Raw genomic sequence first — 18,665 nt, 5'->3', positions numbered from 1 at the left:
AGCGGCACGACGCTCCAATTCCTCCTCGGAAGTGAAGTGAGGAGGGGTTACTTGATCATCTTGAGTGTCGTCTTGAGCTTGTTCTTGATCTTGAACTTACTCGAGGGGAGGAACTTGACCTTGGGCATCATTTGGTGGATCACCACCATCTTGAGGTTGATCTTGCCCTTGATCTTGTTCATGAGGTTGAGGGCCTTCACTTTGTTCTTCGGAAGCGTGTGGGTCTTGGGTTGGTGATGGCTCCACTTGAGTGGAGCATTGTCCTTCTGCTTAGGCCACAAGGGGTTCCTCAATGGGTAGGATATATCCAACACCCATTCTTCTTATGGCTTGGGGAGGAATTTCATCACCTACATCACAAGTACCACTTTGCTCCACTTGGGAGCCGTTATTCTCATCAAACTCCACGTTACACGTCTCCTCAATAAGTCCCGTGGACTTATTGAGAACACGGTAAGCATGGGAGTTTGTAGCATAACCAACAAATATGCCCTCATGAGCTCTAGTCTCAAATTTAGACAAACGAACACCTTTCTTGAGAATGAAACACTTACACCTGAACACCCGAAAGTACTTGAGGTTGGGCTTGTTACCAGTGAGTATCTCATATGGAGTCTTGTTCAAGCCTTTGCGGAGATAGAGCCGATTTGAAGCATGACACGCGGTGTTGATGGCTTCGGCCCAAAAGTTGTATGGAGACTTGAACTCCGCCATCATGGTCCTTGCCGCATCCATCAACGTCCGGTTCTTCCTCTCCGCAACACCATTTTGTTGAGGGGTGTAAGGTGCGGAATATTGATGCTTGATCCCCTCATCACTAAGAAACTCATACAGGGTGTAGTTCTTGAACTCGGTGCCGTTGTCACTCCTTATAGTCAAGGTCTTTGCATTGTGTTGACGTTGGGCTTCATTTGCAAAGTCAATGACTGTTTGTTGGGTCTCACTCTTCCTCTTGAAAAAATACACCCAAGTGTATCTAGAATAGTCATCCACAATTACCAAGCAATATTTTCTACCCCCAAGACTATCAAAGGATGGAGGCCCAAAGAGATCCAAATGAAGGAGCTCCAAGGGCCTCTTCGAGTAAATGAGAGTCGTGGGAGGGTGAGCCTTCTCATGAAGCTTTCCTTCGATACAAGCACTGCAAGCACAATCTTTAGCAAAACTAACGTTCGTTAGTCCACAGACATGGTCCCCCTTGAGAAGACTTTGCAAAGATCTCATATTGACATGGGCTAAACAGCGATGCCAAAGCCATCCCACGTCAACTTTAGCCATTAGGCATGTCGCGGTCTTAGTGGGTCGCTCCGAAAAGTTAATCACATAGAGACCGTTCTCGACATGCCCAACAAAGGCTACTTTAAGAGTCTTGCTCCACAAGAGGGCCACGGTATCAATATCAAAGAAAGTGGCAAAGCCCATGATAGCAAGTTGACGAACGGAAAGTAAATTGTATGCAAGGGACTCAACTAGCATGACCTTCTTGATCGTGAGATCATGAGAAATGACAAGTTTGCCGAGTCCCAATACCTTAGAAGACGAGGCATCACCCCACTCGACATTGGTGGGCAAAGATGGAATCTTGTGCACGTCCACCACCAAGTCCTTGCTTCCGGTCATATGATTTGTAGCTCCACTATCGAGCAACCATGATCCCCCACCAGAAGCAAACACCTACAAGAGATCAATGCTTGGTTTTAGGTACCCATTTTGTAATGGGTCCTTTGATGTTAGTAACAAGGGTCTTAGGAACCCAAATGGACCATTCAATGTACTCATGAGGTGAACCAACAAATTTGGCATAAACATGCCCATCACTTGCACGACATAACACATAAGAAGGATTAAAATCGCCGGCTTTGTTGGATGGGGTGGAATTGCCCTTCTTGACACCGTCACCCTTCGCATTGTTCTTCTTCTCCTTGGAAGTACCCTCTCCCTCCTTCACAAAAGTTTGCTTAAGAGGGGGAGGTCATTTGGTCTTGTCATTCTTCTTCTTGTTCTTGGGCTTGGGTGCGAACCCAATCCCCTCCTTGGCCACAACTTCCTTTTGGTTTCTCAAAAGGTCGTTGAGGTTCTTCTCACCTTGTATGCATGACACAAGGCCTTTCTCAAGTTGCTCCTTCAACTTAGCATTCTCCTCAACAAGATGCACATGCTCACAACAAGAGTTAGTAGCATTTGCATTATCAATTAACACCATATGAGGAAAGGTGGCTTTCTCCTTAGTTAGCTTTACTTGGAGTTGATCATGAGACTCCTTGAGGCTAGCATGAGCACCCTTCAAGACTTTGTGAGCCTTGTCGAGAATGTCAAACTCCTCTTTAAGTCTAGCAAGATCAACCCCAAATTTTACCTTCTCGGAGTTTAGCACACGAGACACAACAAGAGCATGATCAAGATCTTCCTTTAACTTAGCATGATCATCGTTGTATGACTCCTCAAGAGCCAAACGAAGACCATGCTCTTTGTCAAGAGCATTGGAAAGATCCGAAATCTCATCGGCATAGTCACGACTATGCCCCTCCATCTTAGAGATGGTATCTTCGTGAGCCTCGATCATGTCATTGGCTTCACCAAGTTGTTCCAAGAGAACAACGAAGTGCTTCTTGGATTTACCCTTGAGTTTACTCATAAAGATCTCAAACTCATTTTCCTCCACATTTGTCCCCTCATGTTCATCAATGCTATCCGTCGAAGAAGGATGATTAATGATGGTAGTTTTGATGTTGGAGGTTACCTTATTGGTGGCTTTAGCCATGAGGCACTTGGCGGTGATGTTCTCATTGGGTGAGTCGAAGAGAGACACCCGTGGAGTCTTCGCAATGGCAACGGAGGCCATGGCAACCGACTCACCATCTTCGTCATCGTCATCATCCTCATTGTACTCTTCTTGTACCACCAACGCCTTGGGAGGAGTCTTCTTGGTGAAGTTGCTCTTGTTGGGGAACGACTTGGCCTTGTCTTTTCTAATGAGCTTGCCACCATTGTCTTCCCTCTTCTCGTAAGGGCACTCCGCAACAAAGTGGCTCACATTGCCACAATTGAAGCAAGTCCTCACCCGTTGCTCGCCCTTTGCGCCACTTGAATTGCTCTTGTTGAAGTTTGGCCTTGTGTTCTTCTTGCTCCAAAATTTCCTTGAAGCAAGAGCCATGTGTTCATGATAGGCATACTTCGTATATTCGAGGTTGCCCTCTTCTTCTTCCTCTTCATCCTCTTCCTCCATACTAACCTTGGCCTTTAGAGCAAGGTTGGGCTTCTTTACTCTTTGAGAACGAAGAACCGCATTGTCGGCGGTCTTGTCCAAGATGCTCATAGCAACAAATTCATCCAACACTTCACTTGATGACAAGGTGTGGAAGTCCGGCCTTTGACGAATTACGGAGGACATGGCTTTGTGGTAGGGCATCATTGCCTTGAGGAATTTGTGCTTGATCCAATTGCCATCCGTGTCTTTACTTCCATGATCTCGGAGAGAGACCGCGAGTTTGGTTACTCTCCGAAAAAGCTCGCGAGGTTCTTCATCTTCTTTCATTGCAAACTCGTCGGCTTCATCTTGCACCACTTCATAGTTGGAGCGTTGAATGCTTGCGCTTCCGCGATAGAGGGAAACAACTTGGAGCCAAGCATCTTTGGCCACAGTGTAAGGCCGGAGATGAGGAAGATCTTCGGGTGGGATTGCTTCTTAGATGATGAAGAGAGCATTCTCATTGAATTGATGATCCACAACTTCTCTAGGAGTGAAGTTACTTCGGTCATGCGGATAAAAACCCTCTTCAATGATTCTCCAAAGGTTAGTGTTCACATGATTTAAATGACGCTTAAAACGATAGACCCAAGAATCAAAATCTACATTCTTCTCAATCTTAGGGGCCGGGCCGGCATGATTCAAATGAGTGGAAGGGAGCGGTCCACCATAGACAGGTGGAGGTTCCACATGGGCAAAGATGCTGGTCCCATTTTTATCACTAGAAAAAGGAGCTTTCTCGCTAGAAGCTTCCCCCTTGTCGGAGGTAGCATCCGTCACCTTGTTAGCGGGATCACCCACTTTCAACAGTGCGGTGGTAAGTTTAAGCCCTTCTAAGAATTTATTCAACATGCTTTCGACCTTGGTCGTCATGGAGGTTTTCAATGTGTCCAACGCCACATTGAATTCCTCATGAGAGACCGCGGTTCCCCCATCTCCCGTAGATGAGACTGGATTCTCACCGGAGTGCTCCTCCACACCGTCTACGACGTCAACCATACTCTTTGGACGGTAAAGTCCTTAATAAAGAGACGAGGCTCTGATACCAATTGAAAGGATCGATATAGTTGACTAGAGGGGGGGGTGAATAGGCAACTAACAATTTTTAACTTTTCTTTACCAAATTAAACTTTGCATCAAAATAGGTTGTCTAGATATGCAACTAAGTGAGAAACCTATATGATGCAATGACAACAAGCTCGCAAGCAAATAAGAGATATAACACGAGTAAACTTGCGAAAGTAAAGGAACAAGATAACCAAGAGTGGAGCCGGTGAAGACGAGGATGTGTTACCGAAGTTCCTTCCTTTTGAGGGGAAGTACGTCTCCGTTGGAGCGGTGTGGAGGCACAATGCTCCCCAAGAAGCCACTAGGGCCACCGTATTCTCCTCACGCCCTCACACAATGCGAGATGCCGTGATTCCACTATTCGTGCCCTTGAAGGCGGCGACCGGACCTTTACAAACAAGGTTGGGGCAATCTCCACAACTTAATTGGAGGCTCCCAACGACACCACAAAGCTTCACCACAATGGACTATGGCTCCGCGGTGACCTCAACCGTCTAGGGTGCTCAAACACCCAAGAGTAACAAGATCCGCTAGGGATAAGTGGGGGAATCAAATTTCTCTTGGTGGAAGTGTAGATCGTGGCCTTCTCAACCAATCCCAAGCAAATCAACAAGTTTGATTGGCTAGGGAGAGAGAACGGGCGAAAATGGAGCTTGGAGCAACAATGGAGCTTTTGGGGGAAGAGGTAGGTCAACTTTGGGGAAGAAAACCCCCTTATATAGTGGGGGGAACAAACCAACCGTTACCCCCACTTCTGCCCCGCAGAGAGCGGTACTACCGCCGGGCCAGCGGTACTACCGCTTGCCACTATACGCGGTACTACCGCTCCTCCTCGCGGTACTGCCGCTTGGCCCAGAGCGGTACTACCGCGGTGGGAGGGCGGTACCACTGCATACGAGCGGTACTACGGCCCCCCACTGCCGCGGCCAGTACCGTAAAACCCGACACGAAAAAAGAGCCCTCGAATCGAGGCGGTACTAGCACGAGACCACCGCGGTACTACGGCTGGGGGCTACCAGTGGTACTACTGCTCTGGAGCGGTACTACCGCTCCCAGAGCGGTACTACCGCTTGTAGCACCCAAGCGGTACTACCGCTCCATCCCGCGGTACTACCGCTGGGACCAGAGAGAGCACATAGTTGGGGGCTAACAACGGTACAACTGCTCTGGAGCGGTACTACCGCTCCAGAGCGGTACTACCGCTTGTAGCACCCAAGCGGTACTACCGCTCTGTCCCGCGGTACTACCGCTGGGACCACAGAGAGCACACTGAGAAGAGAAACGAGCCCATCATCGAAACGGAAAGGCTCGGAGGGAGGGGCAAAGGAAGTGTACGTGATGATTCCGCCCTAGCCTTTCCAAAACGGACCCCCTCTTGATAGAACGGTGATCCCTATGAAACTAGTCCACCAAACTAATTCGAAAGGACTACACCGTCTTTGCTTCAAGCTCCGAGGGGAGGGAATCATCTCGTGCCAAAAGGATTAATCTCTGAAAAACACTCAATGCACACGATTAGTCCGCAAAAGCATTGTCATCAATCACCAAAACATCTTAGGGATAAATATGCCCTTACATTATCGTTATGTTCTCACCCTCACTGATGACTTAAGTAGATATGGGTATGACTACTTAATGAAACACAAGTCTGAGACCTTTGAAAAGTTCAAGGAATTTCAGAGTGAGGTTGAGAATCAACGTGACAGGAAAATAAAGTTCTTACGATCAGATCATGGAGGGGAATATTTGAGTCACGAATTTGGCGCGCACTTAAGGAAATGCGGAATTGTTTCACAACTCACGCCGCCTGGAACACCTCAGCCTAATGGTGTGTCCGAACGTCCTAAGCGCACTCTATTAGATATGGTACGATCTATGATGTCTCTTACCGATCTACCGCTATCATTTTGGGGTTATGCTTTAGAGACTGCCGCATTCACTTTAAATAGGGCTCCATCAAAATCCGTTGAGACGACATCGTATGAATTATGGTTTGGGAAGAAACCTAAGCTGTCGTTTCTGAAAGTTTGGGGATGCGATGCTTATGTCAAGAAACTTCAACCTGAAAAGCTCGAACCCAAATCGGAAAAATGCGTCTTCATAGGATACCCTAAGGAAACTATTGGGTATACCTTCTACCTCAGATCCGAAGGCAAGATCTTTGCTGCCAAGAATGGATCCTTTCTAGAGAAAGAGTTTCTCTCGAAAGAAGTAAGTGGGAGGAAAGTAGAACTTGATGAGGTATTGCCTCTTGAACCGGAGAGTAGCGCAGCTCAGGAAGATGTTTCTGTGGTGCCTGCACCGACTAGAGAGGAAGTTAATGATGATGATCATGAAACTTTGGATCAAGTTGCTACTGAACTTCGTAGGTCCACAAGGACACGTTCCGCACCAGAGTGGTACGGCAACCCTGTCCTGGAAATCATGTTGTTAGACAATGGTGAACCTTCGAACTATGAAGAAGCGATGGCGGGCCCGGATTCCAACAAATGGCTTGAAGCCATGAAATCCGAGATAGGATCCATGTATGAAAACGATGTATGGACTTTGACAGACTTGCCCGATGATCGGCAAGCCATAGAGAACAAATGGATCTTTAAGAAGAAGACAGACGCGGATGGTAATGTGACCATCTATAAGGCTCGTCTTGTCGCTAAGGTTTATCAACAAATTCAAGGGGTTGACTACGATGGGACCTTCTCACCCGTAGCGAAGCTGAAGTCCGTCCGAATCATGTTAGCAATTGCCGCGTTCTATGATTATGAGATATGGCAAATGGACGTCAAAACGGCATTCCTTAATGGTTTCCTTAAGGAAGAATTGTAAATGATGCAGCCGAAAGGTTTTGTCGATCCTAAGAATGCTGACAAGGTATGCAAGCTCCAACGCTCAATCTATGGGCTGGTGCAAGCATCTCGGAGTTGGAACATTCACTTTGATGAGATGATCAAAGCGTTTGGGTTTACACAGACTTATGGAGAAGCTTGTGTTTACAAGAAAGTGAGTGGGAGCTCTGTAGCATTTCTCATATTATATGTGGATGACATACTATTGATGGGAAATGATATAGAATTCTTGGAAAGCATAAAGGCCTACTTGAATAAGTGTTTTTCAATGAAGGACCTTGGAGAAGCTGCTTACATATTAGGCATCAAGATCTATAGAGATAGATCGAGACGCCTCATTGGTCTTTCACAAAGCACATACCTTGACAAGATATTGAAGAAGTTCAATATGGATCAGTCCAAGAAGGGGTTCTTGCTTGTATTGCAAGGTGTGAGATTGAGCATGGCTCAATGCCCGACCAGGACAGAAGATAGAGAAAAGATGAGTGTCATCCCCTATGCCTCGGTCATAGGGTCTATTGTGTATGCCATGCTGTGTACCAGACCTGATGTGAACCTTGCCGTAAGTTTGGTAGGAAGGTACCAATGTAATCACGGCATGGAACACTGGACTACGGTCAAGAATATCCTGAAGTACCTGAAAAGGACTAAGGATATGTTTCTCGTTTATGGAGGTGACGAAGAGCTCGTCGTAAAGGGTTACGTCGATGCTAGCTTCAACACAGATCTGGATGACTCCAAGTCGCAAACAGGATACGTGTATATTTTGAATGGTGGGGCAGTCAGCCGGTGCAGTTGCAAGCAAAGCGTCGTGGCAGGATCTACATGTGAAGTGGAGTACATAGCAGCCTCGGAGGCAGCACAGGAAGCATTCTGGATGAAGGAGTTCATCACCGACCTAGGAGTTATTCCCAATGCGTCGGGCCCAATGACACTCTTCTATGACAACACTAGAGCTATTGCCCTTGCCAAGGAGCCCAGGTTTCACAGGAAGACCAGGCATATCAAGCTTCGCTTCAACTCCATTCTTGAATATATTCAAGATGGAGACATAGATATTTGTAAAGTGCATACGGATCTGAATGTCGCAGATCCGTTGAATAAACCTCTTCCACGAGCAAAACATGATCAACACCAGAACTCTATGGGTGTTCGATTCATCACAATGTAACAAGATTATTGACTCTAGTGCAAGTGGGAGACTGTTGGAAATATGCCCTAGAGGCAATAATAAAGTGGTTATTATTATATTTCCTTGTTCATGATAATTGTCTATTGTTCATGCTATAATTGTGTTATCCGGAGATCATAATACATGTGTGAATACATAGACCACAACATGTCCCTAGTGAGCCTCTAGTTGACTAGCTCGTTGATCAATAGATGGTTACGGTTTCCTGACCATGGACATTGGATGTCATTGATAACGGGATCACATCATTAGGAGAATGATGTGATGGACAAGACCCAATCCTAAGCATAGCACAAGATCGTGTAGTTCGTCTGCTAAAGCTTTTCTAATGTCAAGTATCATTTCCTTAGACCATGAGATTGTGCAACTCCCGGATACCGTAGGAATGCTTTGGGTGTGCCAAACGTCACAACGTAACTGGGTGGCTATAAAGGCACACTACGGGTATCTCCGAAAGTGTCTGTTGGGTTGGCACGAATCGAGACTGGGATTTGTCACTCCGTCTGACGGAGAGGTATCTCTGGGCCCACTCGGTAGGACATCATCATAATGAGCTCAATGTGACCAAGGAGTTGATCACGGGATGATGTGTTACGAACGAGTAAAGAGACTTGCCGGTAACGAGATTGAACAAGGTATAGGGATACCGACGATCGAATCTCGGGCAAGTATCATACCGGTAGACAAAGGGAATTGTGTACGGGATTGATTGAATCCCCGACATCGTGGTTCATCCGATGAGATCATCGTGGAACATGTGGGAGCCAACATGGGTATCCAGATCCCGCTGTTGGTTATTGGCCGGATAGATGTCTCGGTCATGTCTACATGGTTCCCGAACCCGTAGGGTCTACACACTTAAGGTTCGGTGATGCTAGAGTTGTTATGGGAAATAGTATGTGGTTACCGAATGTTGTTCGGAGTCCCGGATGAGATCCCGGACGTCACGAGGAGTTCTGGAATGGTCCGGAGGTGAAGATTTATATATGGGAAGTCATCATACGGTCGCCGGAAGTATTCAGGGGTTTGCCGGTATTGTACCGGGACCACCGAAGGGGTTCTGGGGGTCCACCGGGAGGGTCCACCTGCCCCGGAGGGCCCTATGGGCTGTATGTGGAAGGGAACCAGGCCCTAAGTGGGCTGGGCGCCATCCCCCCTAGGGCCCATGCGCCTAGGGTTGGGGGAAACCCTAAGGGGGGTGCCCCCCTTGGCTTGGGGGGCAAGCCCCCTCCCCTTGGCCGCCGCCCCCCCTCTAGATCTCATCTAGAGGGGCCGGGCCCCTTCCCCCTTCGCCCTATAAATAGAGGGGAGGAGGGAGGGCAGCAACACCTCATCCAAGGCGCAACCCTCCCCCTCTCCAACACCCCCTCCTCCTCCGTTGAGCTTGGCGAAGCCCTGCCGGAGAACTGCAAGCTCCACCACCACGCCGTCGTGCTGCCGGAGTTCTTCCCCAACTTCTCCTTCCCCCCTTGCTGGATCAAGAAGAAGGAGACGTCCCCGTGCTGCACGTGTGTTGAACGCGGAGGCGCCGTTGTTCGGCGCTTAGATCGGAATCAACTGCGATCTGAATCGCTGCGAGTACGACTCCTTCATCCGCGTTCTTGTAACGCTTCGCGTCGCGATCTTCAAGGGTATGAAGATGCACTCCCCTTTCTCTCATTGCTAGTCTCTCCATAGATTGATCTTGGTGATGCGTAGAATTTTTTTGATTTCTGCAACGATCCCAAACAACATGTGGGAGCCAATATGGGTATCCAGATCCCGCTATTGGTTATTGGCTGGAGAGGTGTCTCGGTCGTGTCTGCATGTTCCCGAACCCGTAGGGTCTACACACTTAAGGTTCGGTGACGCTAGAGTTGTTATGGGAAATAGTATGTGGTTACCGAAGGTTGTTTGGAGTCCCGGATGAGATCCCGGACGTGATGAGGAACTCCAGAATGGTCCGGAGGTGAAGATCGATATATTGGTCGAAGGGTATTGGAGTCTGGAATTGTTCCGGGGGTACCGGGTGACGACCAGCGTGTCCGAAAGGGGTTTCGGAGGCCCCGGCAAGCGTTTGGGGGCCTTATGGGCCAAGGGGAGGGGGCACATCAGCCCACTAAGGGGCTGAACGCCCCTCCCACCCCATCTCATGTAACCTAGAGAGGTGGGGGCGCCTCCCCTAGGGCAGCCACCCCTCCCGGCTTGGGGGGCAAGTTTCCTAGGGGTGGGGGCGCCCAAACCCATCTAGGGTTTCCCCTGTGTCCGCCGCTCCTCCCCTAGGGAAACCCTAGGGCGCCTCCTCCTCCCCCTTCCCCCTATATATAGTGAGGGAGAGAGAGGGCAGCCGCACCCTTCCCTTGGCGCAGCCCTCCCTCCTCCTACACCTCCTCCTCCGTAGTGCTTGGCGAAGCCCTGCATGAGAACCACAAGCTCCACCACCACGCCGTCGTGCTGCCGGAGTTCTCCCTCAACTTCTCCTCTCCCCTTGCTGGATCAAGAAGGAGGAGACGTCCCCGGGCTGTACGTGTGTTGAACGTGGAGGCGCCGTCCGTTCGACGCTTGGATCGGATCTTCCGCGATTTGAATCACCGTGAGTACGACTCCATCAACCGCGTTCTTGTAACGCTTCCGCTTAGCGATCTTCAAGGGTATGAAGATGCACTCCCTCTCTCTCATTGCTAGTATCTCCTAGATTGATCTTGGTGACACGTAGGAAAATTTTGAATTATTACTACGTTCCCTAACAACTCTTTCATGGTCATTGTGAAAAAGCGTCATTTTTTCGTTTTTTGGTCATTTTAATGAGTTATATCATAACATTTTGATTCTCATGAGGATTTTCACATTTTGTGACCATAGTGCACGGTTACAACATGATATATCACATCCATTAAAAGAAGTGCTATAGCACATCATTTTCATCATTGACTAACAACATGATCCACGGTCATGAAAATGTAAAATAATTATAAAAAATGAAAACTATTGACTAGAACTTATGGGAAAACACCAGTTTTAAGCAACTATTGCACTAGACTAATGGGGGTAGGGGTGATAATAGAAGCAACTCATAGATGCAAAAATACACAAAAAATGTACGTTGTCCGTTGGATCTCTGATGGATGCTCCAAATTAGTCACATGAAAGTTGGTGGAAAGACATGATTTTATTTAGGTGTTACATACGTGATGTGTTGAGGTTGATTGTGTTACATACGTGATGTGTCAAGGTTGTAATTAGTAACTTAGATTTATGACTAACGGCTACCGGTGATTTTGGCCATGATAGGTGAGTACTTTTCCTATCCTAACTCACTCCCTCCGACGACGTTGTGTTGGTTACACTAACAGAATGGTATACATGGTCATGGGAAAAAATGTTGGTAACCAATTCAACACGTGCATAAATCTAAGATATCACTGAGTTTGCGCTGCCGCAATATGGCATCTATAGTGACATTGAGAAACCGCAAAATACTCCTTTCCTTTGTCAAGCGCAAATATCTTTTTGAACACTAGAAGGGCCTTGAAGGGCCCAACACTATTATATTAAAATAGAGAGCCATTATATTTTCCAGCAGAAACATAAAATTACCACCTAGCCCCTGACTTTTGCAGGAAGGACCTTGAACCGGATGAGAGAACATGATCATGTCTATATCAGCTTCCTCTCAAGTTGAACCCCACCTCTGCCGAGGATGAACCACTTGGGTGGCATGATCGCACTGGCTGCAACACCTGAATACTAAGACTATGAGTAAAGGTTGAGACTACCATCCATATGCCACACAAAGTCTGGAGGAAAGAGTTGGTCGCCATTCGGCCAGAAAATTCACTGATGGGGACGAGTAAGTAGGCCATCAACCGTTGTCATCCCAAAGGATGGAAAAAAACAGTAGGTGCCATCGCCTATCTTCCAACGCCGATGAGGATGAACTTGACTCCAATCGCCCTACCGAAGAACCGCACCCTATTTCTACTCTGTCCTCATCACCTTAATGACTACCGATGTACAGAGGAAGGCGAGACCTTGCCTGCAACAGGGACATGGATAGCCTGAGATCTGACAACCATGGCCGCAACGTGGGTTGCAGGAAAAGGAGGCACTAGACCAGGTTTATGCTACCTCTTGAGCTTGCGTTGGTTTTCCCTTGAAGAGGAAAGGGTGATGCAACAAAGTAGCGTAAGTATTTCCCTCAGTTTTGATAACCAAGGTATCAATCCAGTAGGAGACAACGCGACAAGCCACTGAATACCTGCACAAACAAACACCAACTTGCAACCAACGCGACAAAGGGGTTGTTAATCCCTTCACGGTTATTCGCAAAGTGAGATCTGATAGAGATGGATAAACGGTAAAGTAATATTTTTTTGGTATTTTTGGTTTGTGGAACGGAAAGTAAAAGATTGTAAAGTAAGTAAATAGCAAACTAGAATTGGCAAGTTGACGGGAAACTAATATGTTGTAAAATAGATCCGGGGGCCATAGGTTTCACTAGAGGCTTCTCTCAAGATAGAAATTATTACGGTGGGTGAACAAATTACTGTCGAGCAATTGATAGAAAAGCGCAAAGTTATGATGATATCTAAGACAATGATCATGAATATAGGCATCACGTCCGTGTCAAGTAGATCGAAACGATTCTGCATCTACTACTATTACTCCACACATCGACTGCTATCCAGCATGCATCTAGAGTATTAAGTTCATAAAGAACCGAGTAACGCTTTAAGCAAAATGACATGATGTAGAGGAATTAAGTCAAAAATATGATGAAAACCCCATCTTTTTATCCTCGATGGCAACAATACAATACGTGCCTTGCTGCCCCTACTGTCACTGGGAAAGGACACCGCAAGATTGAACCCAAAGCTAGGCACTTCTCCCATTGCAAGAAAAACCAATCTAGATGGCCAAACCAAATCGATAGTTCGAAGAGACTTGCAAAGATACCAAATCATGCATATAAGAATTCAGAGAAGATTCAAATAATATTCATAGATAAGCTGATCATAAATCCACAATTCATTAGATCTCAGCAAACATACCGCAAAAGAGTATTACATCGAATAGATCTTCAAGAACATCGAGGAGAACTTTGTATTGAGAATCAAAGAGAGAGAAGAAAGCCATCTAGCTACTAGCTATGGACCCGTAGGTCTGAAGTAAACTACTCACACATCATGGGAGAGGCAATGGTGTTGATGTAGAAGCCCTTCGTGATCGAATCCCCCTCCGGCAGGATGCCGGAAAAGGTCCCAAGATGGGATCTCACAGGTACAGAAGGTTGCGGCGGTGGAAAAGTGGTTTCGTGGCTCCCCTGGATGTTTTTGGGGTATAAGAGTATATATAGGAGGAAGATCTAGGTCAGGGGATCCTCGAGGGGCCCACAAGATCGGGGGGCGCGCCCTCCACCCGTGTGGCCGCCTTGAGGCTCTTCTAACTTGCACTCCAAGTCTCCTGGATGTCTTTTGGTCCAAGAAAAATCATCACAAAAGTTTTATTCCGTTTGGACTCCGCTTGGTATTATTTTTCTGCGAAACCCTAAAACAAGGAAAAAACAAAAACTGGCACTGGGCTCTAGGTTAATAGGTTAGTCCCAAAAATCTTATAAAATAGCATATTAATGCATATAAAACATCCAAAACAAATAATATAATAGCATGGAACAATAAAAAATTATAGATACGTTGGAGACGTATCAGTTTATTCAAAAGAAAAGGAACCCTGGTAGTGTATATATAGCACATGATTCGAGCTGCCCTCCCGCTCATCATCGGCCACTGAAGATAGGGAGGGGAGGGAGGGTGGAGGAGCCGAAGCGGAAGAAGAAAGGCTCAGTCAAGGGGTAGGAATGACACCAAGGCGAGTTGCCACAGGGGCAAGTCTTCACTCTTGGAGATGTATGATCTCCTTGGATCTTCGTCATGCGCAAATTCTTCCACCTCCCCCATCTTGAATCACCCCAAGCTTTTTTGTTCATGCGCGTGCACCATAATCACTTGATGAGAAAACGTTTAGCATTATACCCACACATTTTTTTAGAAAAAGGAGGATGGCCCCCGACCTCTGCATCTGGACGATGTATGCATCCACTTTATTAATTATTCATGAAGACCTTACAAAGTAATACATCAATCAGTCTGAAGCCATCATCTCGGCAATAGCTGTCGCTACTCCTATCCACTTGATGAAGGGGTGCCGATAGTCCAGTCCAAATACCAAACAGGCTTCACACCAAAGCCTAACGTCTAAAGCCGGAGGATCCAACCAAGCCACAATGCCGGGTCTGGAGCACACACCGGTCCGGCACCCTCAGAGGCGGACGTCGCCATCTTCCACCGATAGATCTTCAGAACAGGAACCGACGCATCGACCTTGCCAGGCCTGCCGTTGACGCCACCATGACGCCAGACAACCCGTCCTTCTGCGCGAGGCTGTCAACCCGCATCAGACGCCGAGACTCCACTACGCCACGCCGCCGAGATCCGTCGTCGTCGATGCGGAGGATGAAACCCCGCTCCACCACTAGGCCCTTCCAGTCAGCACCTGCTCCAAAACGATGCCCCGGAGGGAGAGCGACATCGAAGATGTTGTCATGTCCGATCCGGGCAGATCCAGATCTATGGTTTTCCCCCGGAGCATCCCGAGCGTGGTGTCGCGGCCTGCAACAACGATCAGAGAAGCCTCGTCCGCCATGACCTTAGTCGGCACCATTATACCCACACATGGTTCTATAATTTTGAACTCCTAATAATGACAGATTGACGGTATGATCACGGAGGCATGGTAGATCAAAATCTTGCACACTGGTGCGTCGTGTGTCAATTATTTTTTTCTATTTTTCAAAAAAATCACCGAACAACGCACACCTATAGTACCTATAGGTTTGTTGAAACGCATAATGTTTGACGACGTTTCTACAAATTTGAATTTGCCTTTTGGACCCCTTCTGCTTGCAATTTTCGTACAACATGCCGACCTCGAAATTATTATTTGAAACCTTCTGAGGTTTATTTTAAGACAATCTCGCGAAGCTTTTATTCAAATGGTCATAATGTTTACAGGTACAAAACCAAGATCACCGGGATGGCCTAGCCAAACATGGCGGCTCACCCCCAAATTCAAACTTCGCTTCGCTAAATTGTGAGCCTCGAAATTCGAGCTCCTAAATTCATGGACAAAGCTACAGAAAAAAACATACTGCTGTGATCGATAATTTCATTTATAATTGCTCTGTAGCTCGCCATGTTCCTTTTCTTGATGTCGTCCACTGCCACCTTGCAGTCAGATGCAACCTGTATCCTTTGCAGATTCAAATAACATCCAGGTCTGCATGCCTGATTTTTTTATGGGCTGCATGCATGATACTTGTATCTTTGATGACTTTTTTACACTTCTCAAATCTAAAAAACATTTCTCTTTTGCGCACCAGGAGTAGTTACTGCACAAGACTACTCCTACTAGCTAGCTAGTCAAACAAATCCGTTCAAGCCACCCCTGACGGGACGTAACGGGAGGAGAGGCGTCGTCGTTCTTTCCCAAGGCTGGCACTGGCACTGGCACGGCCGCAGCTCGGCTTCCGTGAGAAGGAGTGGGGGATTTCGAAATTCAAAATTCGAACTCCCGTCTCCCTTCCGTTAACTTCCTCCGGTCCTCCCGCCCCCAGCACTCCACTCCTCCCCTCTCCTCTTCATATTGGCTCGGCCTCGGCTGGCCTCTCACGGAACTCACTCCCCACACCGCCTTCTCCCCTCCTCCTCCTTCAACGCCTCTTGCGCAGGGCAGGCAGCGCGGCGCGGAAAGGAGAGACGCAACGCAAGCGACCCCATCCACCACCCATGGCGACGGCGCCGCCCTCGCCGTGCTTGGACCATCCTTTGGACGACGACCTCCACGACCCTGCAGGTACCGTCGCCGTCGAACTGCTACCTGTCAATCGATCGTTCCGCGGCCGGCCGGGTCGATCGTTTCATCCATCCATCGGTGCCTGATAACTCGATCGCCTTCCGTGCACGCAGACCCTCAGCAGATGGGCGTGAGGAAGGTGAGGCTGCCGGGCCGCCGGCGCCTGTGCAAGCTCGGCGACACCTCCGACGACGACGACGACCAGCCCGATGCTGCCAGCTGGGAGACGGAGGAACCCAGCGGGGTATTTCTGGATTGCGGGGACGATGAGGACGTGACGGACCAGGAGGAGGAAAGCCACCGCGACACCGACACGGAGGAGTGGGAGGAGGAGGAGGAGGAAGACCACCACGACACTGACACGGAGGAGTGGGAGGAGGAGGAGGAGGAGGAGGAAGACCAGCACGACACTGACACGGAGGAGTGGAAGGAGGATGACTTCCAGATGGAGGCCGCCGCCGGGAGCGGCAAGCCGCCGTACAGGCTCCCTGCAAGGGTGTTCAATGAAAGCTGAATAAAACTGTTGCTTATTGATGATTTGGTGCGGCATACAAGAGTATATAAGAGGGTACAAACCGACTTGGGAAAGGGGTACAAAACTGACTTGGACTAGAAGTCGTATACCATAATGACTACTCTAACATCCCCCGCAGTATCAACGGCAGGCTCGACGACGTTGAGACTGAAACAGATATCTTGAAACGGCTTAGTAGGCAGTGCCTTGGTGAAAATGTCAGCAAACTGAGCCGTAGAGGGAACATGAAGCACCTGAACCTGACCAAGAGCAACCTTTTCACGAACAAAATGAATATCAATCTCAATATGCTTTGTGCGTCGGTGTTGAACTGGATTGCTGGTCATGTAGACTGCTGATATGTTGTCACAGTAGACAATAGTGGCCTGCTCAATAGGCTTGTGTAGCTCGGAGAGTAACTGCCGAATCCAGATTGTATCTGCAACGGCATGTGCCACAGCGCGATACTCAGCCTCGGCCGACGAACGTGAGACTGTAACCTGTCTTTTCGAAGACCAAGAAATCAAATTGTTACCAAGAAAAACACAAAAACCGGAAGTGGACCTTCGAGTGTCAGGACAACCAGCCCAGTCTGCATCAGAGTATGCGGTAAGCGAGTTTGGAGAAGAATTATTGAGGTGGAGACCATGATTGAGAGTTCCTTTTAAATACCGAAGAATGCGTTTAACATGATTATAGTGAGGAACCCGGGGATCATGCATATAGAGACATGCTTGTTGAACAGCAAAAGAGATTTCAGGACGAGTAATGGTGAGATATTGGAGAGCACCTGTTAGGCTGCGATAGAGAGTAGGATCGGAAAAGGGTTCACCGGTAGCCGAAAGTTTAAAACTAGTATCGACAGGAGTGCGAGATGATTGACAGTCAAGCATACCAGCACGATTAAGAAGATCAAGAATATACTGGCGTTGGGAAAGAAAAAGGCTAGAGGAATCGCGAACAACAACAATGCCTAAGAAATGACGAAGGAGTCCTAGGTCAGTCATAGAAAATTCAGATCTAAGAAGAGAGACAATATGATCTAAGAACTTTTGAGAGGAGGCGGTAAGAATGATATCATCTACATAGAGAAGTAAATAGGCAGTGTCAGAAGTTTGATGATACACAAAAAGAGAGGTGTCGGAGAGAGATGGAGTGAAGCCTATTGTTTGAATGAAGGAGGAGAAGCGTTGAAACCAAGCTCGTGGGGCCTGTTTAAGACCGTAGAGAGATTTCTGAAGAAGACATACATGAGTTGGAAAGGATGGATTTTCAAAACCCAGAGGTTGCTGGCAGTAGACAGTTTCTTGAAGGGAACCATGGAGGAAAGCATTTTTAACATCAAGTTGGTGAATGGGCCATGAAGAGGAGACAACAACACTAAGAACGGTGCGAATGGTGCTAGGTTTAACAACAGGAGAGAAGGTTTCTTCGTAATCAATTCCTTGTTGCTGAGAAAAGCCACGACAAACCCACCTGGCTTTATATCGTGAGAGGCTCCCATCGGAGTGGAACTTTTGGCGAAAAATCCATTTGCCAGAAACAATATTTGTATTGGGAGGACGAGGAACAAGTTGCCAGGTGTTGTTTTGAAGTAAAGCATTATATTCTTCTTGCATGGCAGCGGCCTAATTGGGATCAAGTAGAGCAGTTTTGTAATTCTTTGGAAGAGAAGTGAGAGATACGGAGGTATGAAGGTTTAGGCGGTCTTGGGGTTGATGAAATCCTGATTTGGCCCTAGTACGCATGCGATGATCATTAATCGGGGCTGCTGTAGGAATAGCACGAGGGGGTAAGGTGGGTACTGGTGAGTCCGGCGCAGCGGAAGAGTCGGACGAAGGAGTAGGGCTGGGTGGTGGAGTGGGAGCAGGGCTGGGTGGTGGAGTGGGAGTAGGGGCCGGGGGTGTT

General features: G+C 47.8%; 1 protein-coding gene across 1 annotated transcript; it reads left to right on the top strand.

Annotated features, from left to right (window-relative positions):
• Window positions 1–16,020: 16,020 nt before the first annotated feature.
• LOC123169999 (protein FANTASTIC FOUR 1-like) lies at window positions 16,021–16,827 on the top strand. The gene is made up of 2 exons (XM_044587852.1): window positions 16,021–16,243; window positions 16,357–16,827. Exons 1-2 carry the CDS (start codon window positions 16,177–16,179, stop codon window positions 16,755–16,757), a joined length of 468 nt encoding a protein of 155 aa, XP_044443787.1. The 5' UTR covers window positions 16,021–16,176; the 3' UTR covers window positions 16,758–16,827.
• Window positions 16,828–18,665: the final 1,838 nt, after the last annotated feature.

The sequence above is a fragment of the Triticum aestivum genome, chromosome 1D (genome assembly GCF_018294505.1).
Source record: "Triticum aestivum cultivar Chinese Spring chromosome 1D, IWGSC CS RefSeq v2.1, whole genome shotgun sequence".
In the NCBI taxonomy this organism is placed as follows: Eukaryota; Viridiplantae; Streptophyta; class Magnoliopsida; order Poales; family Poaceae; genus Triticum; species Triticum aestivum.
This window is presented reverse-complemented; position numbering and strand designations above follow the sequence as displayed.

Coding starts and splice junctions, on each gene's coding strand:
- LOC123169999 (XM_044587852.1), top strand. CDS start 16,177: ATGGCGACGGCGCCGCCCTCGCCGTGCTTGGACCATCCTTTGGACGAC. Junction 16,244..16,356: donor CGACCTCCACGACCCTGCAG/GTACCGTCGCCG, acceptor CCGTGCACGCAG/ACCCTCAGCAGATGGGCGTG.